General features: G+C 35.9%; 1 protein-coding gene across 4 annotated transcripts; it reads right to left on the bottom strand.

The window, feature by feature from the left end:
- Positions 1–1,273: 1,273 nt before the first annotated feature.
- LOC127831800 (profilin-like) lies at positions 1,274–6,622 on the bottom strand. 4 transcript variants are annotated; one of them, XM_052356871.1, is made up of 2 exons: positions 6,459–6,622; positions 1,274–4,189 (listed from the first exon to the last, which is right to left on the bottom strand). In XM_052356871.1, the coding sequence occupies exon 2, from the start codon at positions 3,069–3,071 to the stop codon at positions 1,926–1,928; it is 1,146 nt and encodes a 381-aa protein (XP_052212831.1). In that variant the 5' UTR covers positions 3,072–4,189; positions 6,459–6,622; the 3' UTR covers positions 1,274–1,925. The 4 variants fall into 4 exon arrangements, with proteins under 4 accessions (XP_052212831.1, XP_052212832.1, XP_052212833.1 ...); XM_052356872.1 differs by having other exon boundaries at positions 6,447–6,606; XM_052356873.1 differs by having other exon boundaries at positions 3,621–4,189.
- Positions 6,623–8,340: the final 1,718 nt, after the last annotated feature.

The following is an 8,340-nucleotide window of genomic DNA, read 5'->3' on the forward strand; positions in this document are numbered from 1 at the left end:
TAAGTATTTCATCATTGCTTATTTCAATGTTTAGTTCTTCAAACATAATATTGAATTCCCCTTTAACATATCTTTCATTAAAATGTAGGGTGTCTTCATCTGCTTGGTAGAATGTTGAGTCTGGACAGTTTACTGCTTTAAAATATCTAGCAAAGGTATCATGTGTTATGTTTGTAGATGTGTTATTTGTACATAAGCTTTTTAATAGTTTCCAGTAGTCCTTTGCGTTGTTCATTCTAGCATTAATTAGTTTTTCTGTATTTTTTCTATCGTGTTTGAACTTTTTTGATCTTACGAGTGATTTGTACTGTGACCTGACTTCTACCATATTTTTCCTGTTTTCGTCACTATTATCAGATCTGTAATTATTGAGGGTTTCGTAAAAATCTGTCTGTTTTTGTTTACATTCATTGTCAAACCGACTATTCTGTGTTTTTGTCTGTTTATTTCTGTTTTTGATGGGTTTTTTTTAATGGTGAGCAAGTTTTGTTTACTAAGTTTCAAAATGTTTCAAGATTATTATCAATTTCTGAAGATTGGGTAATTGTGTCTATATTTGAGGTTAGATTGTGTAATTCATGTGTTATTTCTTCAGATTCAAGGTTATTGATAAAAAATAATCTTTTATTTTCATCCCATATAAAAGTATGATCTATTTGCGGTAAGTTTCTTGGTTCATTTTCGCTGTTTATATTTAATTCCGCGTTTCTGTGTTCAGTTTTAATGGAAAATTCTATTTTGCAGTGATCTGATTCTATGCTTGGATCTGATATTGAGAATTGTGTGAACTTTGGCATCATTTCTGGCATACATAGTACATAGTCAACAACACTGCAACCAGCGTCCTTTATACATGTGTACCGACCTAAGTGCGAGTCTTCACATACACGACCATTCATGATACGGAGGCCTGTTTGTTAACAGAAGTCAATTAACAATTTGCCATTTTCGTTTACAATTTTGTCTTGACTGTTTCGCGGCAAGAATACATCTATACTGTAATCATCAGGCATCATATTTAAGTTATGCAGGTATTCATCATTTACAAAGTCATTGCGATTCCCAGTTCTGGAATTAAAATCACCTGTAATAATAAAGCTAGTTTTGTTTTCATATATAGCATTAAATTCTACAATATCTTGTATTAATGAATCATAAATGTTTTCATCATCATACACTTCTCTCGCACTGCCAGTTGGTACATTGTATAAAAGACATACAAATACATCATTTTCGGAATTGAAAACAGACTTATCTATTTTTAACCAAATTATTCTATCATTTTTATATTTAAGCAATTCTACATTTTGTTTTAGATTATTTCTAACATATATAATAAGTCCACCACTGTCTCTTTTTGCATTTTTATGCTTGTTAGTTCTGTTCAGTATAAAATGTGAAAAGCCGTCCACTGTGCAATTGTGGAGTTTGTTCAACCAAGTCTCTGTTAACAAAATTATGTCTTTATTCAAAAATAATGATTGCACTTCTTCACTGTTGTTTAATTTGTCAAATCTTCTTCCAATTAATCCTTGAATATTCCAAAGGCAGAAATCGAGTCCATTTTTCTCCTGTATTTCCTATTGTGCTGTGCGTGGGTGTTCCTGGTTTGTCCCAGCATTTGGTGTGTTTATTGGAATCGAATTGTTTACATCTTTGGGTGGTGTATTGAGTTTGGGTTTCCCCGTGTTTCTATTTATAGAAGCGGAGCGGTTTCTTTGCGTTGCACGTGGCGTCGGCGGTCCTTGTGTAGTTTTGTTTTTCATAGTGTTATTGAGGACATTTGAGAGTGCATTAACGTTTTTGGATTTTGTGGTCGTTCGTCCTCTAGATGCCGATGCCGTGCGTATATGTTGTGTTGTTGCTTTCGGTTGTTTGTACCAATTCTCTGGTGTTTGTTCCCTATGCGGTGGTTCGGCTGCCAATTAGTGCGATTGCTCTCGATTTTGTGGTTTGTCTGTCGAGTGGGCGTGGCTCATAGTTGTCTCCGACTGTGTTTCGTGAAAAACTTCCGTTTCTAAGTTTTTATCGTTTGTGATTGTTGGTGTGATCTGCGCGTTTTGTTCTCTGCCCGGACTTTGGTGATGTTTATATGTCGCTGAAGTAGTGAGTTCTGTTTGAGCATTTTGTGGGGGTGGGCAGTTTAGGGTGCTTGTGTTGTTAAACTTTTCGAAACCCGTTGTCCTACTTTCTCGAAGGAGTTCGTACCACTCTGGGAACATGTCTTTTATGGGTCGTCCGTTTATGGATAGTTTCGCTGGATATTTTATTTGAATTTTGTCTCGGTTTACACGGGCTGTCTTCGTTTCGTCCATTTGGTTTAGGTGTTTCCTGGCTTCTTCTATTTCTATAGGGTAATCTCTGTCGATTCGAAAATTGGTTCCCCTAAGTTGGTATGCATGTTCTAGGATTGTTTCTGTGTCATAAAAGTCACGAAATCGCACAATAATTGGGCGTTTGGGGTCATTTCTGTATTTCACTGGTGTGTTTCTGGTACTACCAAGACGGTGTGCTCTTTCTATGCACATTTCACTGGGGTCAATATATAGTTCGTTCTGTACAAATGTTTGAATAAGGGCCCTACAGGTGGTATGTTGCATGTTTTCTGAAATTCCCCAGAAAATCAAATTATTTCTTCTGCTTCGGGCTTCCAGGTCTATTGATTTATATGAGAGCATCTGTAGTTTTCGAGTATGGATATCGATGTTTTGTTCATTTCGTTCTACACGACTGATTACTTGTTTGACTTGCTCTAAGCACTGGTTATTTATAGATTGAGTGTTGTCAATTTTTTCGAAGTTCCGATTAATTGCTTCGAATAAACACAATAGTTTTTCGTCGGTAGTAAGGTTAACAAAGCGTTGGGTTTGTGTTTCGCAATCGCGCTCATCTCCCGTGCTCCCATCGCTACATACTTTTTTCCGTTTGTAGTCACGATCTTCCTGTCCATTTCCCCGCCCACTGGGTATAACAAACCGGTTTTGCGTTGGTACTGCGAAAGTTGTTTTCTCCGCGTCTACGGATCTGAATCGCGCATCCCACGCCAGGTCGCTGCTGTCCCCTGTTGCCATGACCTAATCGACACTTTTAAATATGATGATACACACTATATTATGATGCTATTCCGTAGTTAATGTACTTATCTTTTTGGAATCGAATAAAATAGTGTTGTTTCTTATAAACGCAAATAAAGCATAAACGGAAAGTGTCGTCAATGATTTGCCCGTGCTGATTGCACATGCTTATCTGGGATAACACTTTACGCATAAGCATTTAACCTGAGGCCTATACGTATACGTATATACACATGAATTTTTCAATTACAAAGTTCGTCTACTCCTCCAGGGACGTTAATTTCGCGTTGCTATAGTTGCATCCCCTGTTTCTGCGTCATTTCGAAAATCGCTTTCCATCTTTCAAAAAAAGCCTGCCTGTTTTTCTTTTTATTTTATTCTTTTTATTTTAAAAATACTTAATTGATTAATTTTTATAACTAAAAACCGTGTGCATTATTGTACATTTTGTGTGTACCTTTGCAAACCTATACAATACATAAAAACACATGCATTCACCAGGTATCACATACAAAGCTTATTTTTACTAAACGTGTACTGCACTGCCTATTTACCAATTGTTTTATTACATTTTAAATATAGAGCATTATTTACAGATGTTCAAATGAGCATATTTGTTTTCAATTTATATAAACACACACATATATACTATGTTCAAGCACAGTTATTGCACAATCGAACTAAACGAACAGGGAGTCCAAATTACTCCACTCAGTAGCCTATGCCTTTTAGATAGTTCTTATACTTGTCCATGTATTCGCGGGAGGCGCCGGCGCTTGACGCCAGGGACACTCCCAGCACAACGCCCTTGGTTGACTGACACACGTTGCACACATATTTCTCTTCCCCACCAAGCGAAAGCACCGTCAACAGGCCGTCATCGGCGGGACTCCGGTACATGTATTTGATCCCGCACAGCGTGATGCCCTCGCCGCCGGGATCGCCACCCTGCACGAGACGTACTAGCCGTGCCACTTCCGGTACACTGGGGTTGAAGCCGGCCGACTTGGCCCACGGGTTTCCGTCCATTCCAAATATACCTGCCATCTGCATTCCCGGCCCCTTCATAAGGCTTTTTACGTGATCGTCCCAGCTCATTATGGCGGTGACTCGATCTATAAAGTAAAGTTGTAAAGAACCCTTTACAATGATGTGCATATTAACAATTTGAAAAAAAAAATCTAACTTCATACGTGGAAAAAAAGAAAGCCGCTTGGTGAACGGAGCTTTGGTTAATATATTGCTCGTTTAAATTGCATCGAGCTATATTTTTTCAGAAATTGTTTCGAGAAACAATTGTTGTTGATTTAATAATATCCTCATAAAGCGATCTGCCGCCAACGAGTAAGAATAGAAATGCGTAAAACTGAGAAAATTTGTACATTGAACGATAACCCATGATAAATCGGAAAAGTATCCTTGAGTACATTGAACGATAGCCCATGATAAATCGGACAACAACTATCCTTGAGTACATTGAACGATAACCCATGATAAATCGGACAACAACTATCCTTGAGTATATTGAACGATAACCCATGATATATCGGAAAACAACTATCCTTGAGTACATTGAACGATAACCCATGATAAATCGGACAACAACTATCCTTGAGTACATTGAACGATAACCTATGATAAATCGGAAAACAACTATCCTTGAGTATATTGAACGATAACCCATGATATATCGGAAAACAACTATCCTTGAGTACATTGAACGATAGCCCATGATAAATCGGACAACAACTATCCTTGAGTACATTGAACGATAACCTATGATAAATTGGAAAACAACTATCCTTGAGTATATTGAACGATAACCCATGATATATCGGAAAACAACTATCCTTGAGTACATTGAACGATAACCCATGATAAATCGGAAAACAACTATCCTTGAGTACATTGAACGATAACCCATGATATATCGACAAACAACTATCCTTGAGTACATTGAATGATAACCTATGATATATCGGAAAACAACTATCCTTGAGTACATTGAACGATAACCTATGATAAATCGAGCACGAACATTTTAAACTAAAAAAAAAGTCTATTATATTGTCGCCGGGCGGTGAAAAGTCTGCAGTCAGTCTTCATCAATGTTACACGTCTAGGTTTACCCTCAAAATACATCATTAATCGCCGATAAAAAAACTGAAGAAATGTATCGTCAAAAGGCCCGAATGAGTAACTGACATATTTTGTGTTTCTTTAAAAATACTGAAATGAGAAAATAAGAATACGTTCGACCTCAGCTTCAATGATTACGTAAACAAGTCCGTCATGGTCATGTGTTGCGTAGTCCGTCGTAAAGAATGTACATCATTGGGAAATTCCGACTTTTTTTTTATAGTACACCACATGGACATAAGTGTGTGTGTCTAATTCGTGTATGAGTATATATGTCCTTAGAATAACTTATTATATACTTGACAAAATGTGACGAAGCGGAACATTGTGAAGTTTTAATGCCAGTTTGCGTACACATGTATTCAAACCCGTCTCACATCTGGATGTCAATTTGTAAATGCATGTTTTACCTTAAATACGCTTCTTTGTTGAGTTGGGCTTACATGTTAAGGGCAAATAAAACATCGAGTGATACGGGTCATATGAAGAGTGGTCAAATTGCTCAGTTTCATTCAAATGCACGTAGCAATTGCATATTAAGTGTGACCGTTAAATACCGTGGGAAACACAATATTGAAAAATTTCACATCACCCCATTTATCATTCCGAAAAAACAAACTTCTAACGATAAATATGAAATGCTAACTAACATAGTAGATTATATTTTATATAACGCATGACCTATTTGATAAAAACTCTGTAAAACATGATACTTTTCTGTCGACGTTTTGTGTTACTACTATTTTAACATACCAAAACCCGACATTTGCATTAACGTCAAACAAGATATGACTGCATATAATTAGATAATCTAGATGTTTTATTCATTAACGGTATGGAACACCCATTATAAACAAAATATAAAAAAATATATTTCTCTTTTAAAATGTCTGAGTTGCCACAGTTGTCTGGTATTTTTTTATTATTTTCAATACTTTAATTTGCAATAAATTAGCATTCTTATTTGATCCTCAGGCATACCGCTAATCTTGTCAATAATATTTTGCAAGCGAGAAATGTGAAACATGAACTAGTAGTTATCAAATATAATACGATATTTGAAAACGGTTATTGTGACAACAATGATTTCTGAGCACATCGATGCTTAAAAAAACTACTAATGAAAATAAGTTTTGTGAAAACCATTGTGTGCTTGAAGAAGTGATCCTACTAATAGAACGATACGATCATTGTACAAGAAAAGCATCGAATATAAAACAATAAAATACGAACTTAAACACAAACCTTTGTGTGACGTATGAAGTATAGTATCCTGCGGTACCGCCTAGCTATAGAAAGAGTCTCTAATAACTAAATTAGTCCATTGATACGCTATCTGATAGCACAAAGTACCGTCCCACTGCTATCTGATACTGCAACTGTCAATGTATAAACGAAAATCCAAGTCTGTAGATATAAGCGGGTGCACGTCAGATGTCTACCTACACCCCATATCTGCAAGTTTATTAAAGCCTGTCATATTGATATACTTCGGATGCCATTCGGACGATTCGCGTGACCTACCTTTTAGTTTAGAGGCTAGTTGATACAGACAATACAAACAATGAAATTGTGATATGTAACCAATCCAGGACTCAGGGTTCTTTATTGATGAACACTTCAAAACCCTAAAAGAACTTTCATAAATATGATTTACCCCTTAATTAATGAAACCAGTGTATCCGTTTTCAAATCAGGGCTAATTATCGGTACGTTTAAAAGTGCATGTAAATGAATGGAAATGAAGCCGAATTTCAAGAGTTTTGCTACGCCACTGCTAATGACAATGCGATAGTCGGTTACATTATGTATTAACCATCGAAAGTTTATCATCCACTATCTGTGCCTTCTTTATCAGTCAGTATATGAATATCCGGGTAGATCGCCCACTAGAAGAGTAAGGTAAGTTTGTTCAATATAATATCTATGTGACAGATGAACAATATGAACATCGCTCTGCGAAAACGGGGTTTAGTTCATGTGCGTAAAGTGTCGTCCGAGATTAGCCTGTGCAGTTCCCTTATGGTATTTTTCGTTTCCATGGCGTATTTTTTTTAACAAAAATCCATTATAGACGGAAAGGGTCGTTGCTGATAAGCATATTTGCACTGCACAGGCTATTCTGCGACGGCACTTTACGCCAATGAATTAATCTGCGTTTTGCCGGAGCACTGCTCATATTTTATATTACCTGATACTCGATTGCGTTTTAGGATTTTTTTGTCATTTAGAAAGATTTATTAATGAAAACACTGTTTTTCCACCACACACAGGCAGCCATTTTTTCAAATAATAAATATTGTTGACGGCGTGACAGACGACATCAGACTTCACCTACTTAACCCATTTATGCCTAGTGGATTCTCCCATCCTTTTAATTTGGATCAAATTATGATCAAAATTAGGGATATCTAGTATATTTATTTCTATATTTAGAATATTTTTTACAGAAATTCCTTTAAGCAAACAGCATAGACCCAGATGAAACGCCACATCATGCAGTGTCTCATCTGGGTCTACGCTGTTTGCCAAGGCTTTTTTCTAGACGCTATGCATAAATGGGTTAATATTTTAAGTAACGTGCAAAGTTAGGAATAATTATCATATTATTATGATATTTTAAAGTTGAAATAGTCATGTGTTAGTCATTTTGTGTCGGTTTGTTGAACACAAACTAAATAAATATCAAATTAAAAAAGTAATATATATATATATATATATATATATATATATATATATATATATATATATACTGGCAAATTATATCGTCACGTTGGAATCAATATGTAGTTTTGCCAGCTTTACCTTGCATTCTGCATTAAAAAAGAGAGGAAACTGTGTGACAAACACAGAATGTTAGGGCATTTAATGAATGTGGACACGGAAATATTGAAGAATACACAAATAGACAAATAGAGCACGTACTATTCAACATGTATCAATCGTTCCAATAAAGACAACACTGCAAAACCAAAAGCATGAAAATGATACCAACTCACATGTTGGTGTGTCTAAAAATATCGAAATGTTATTATATAAACGAAAAGAAGAAATTTATCAAAAGTGATGTACTACGTAAAAATATGGTTACTAAAACCTAACTGTTAATTGCCTTCACAAATAAATC

This window comes from Dreissena polymorpha, chromosome 5 (assembly GCF_020536995.1).
Source record: "Dreissena polymorpha isolate Duluth1 chromosome 5, UMN_Dpol_1.0, whole genome shotgun sequence".
In the NCBI taxonomy this organism is placed as follows: domain Eukaryota; kingdom Metazoa; phylum Mollusca; class Bivalvia; order Myida; family Dreissenidae; genus Dreissena; species Dreissena polymorpha.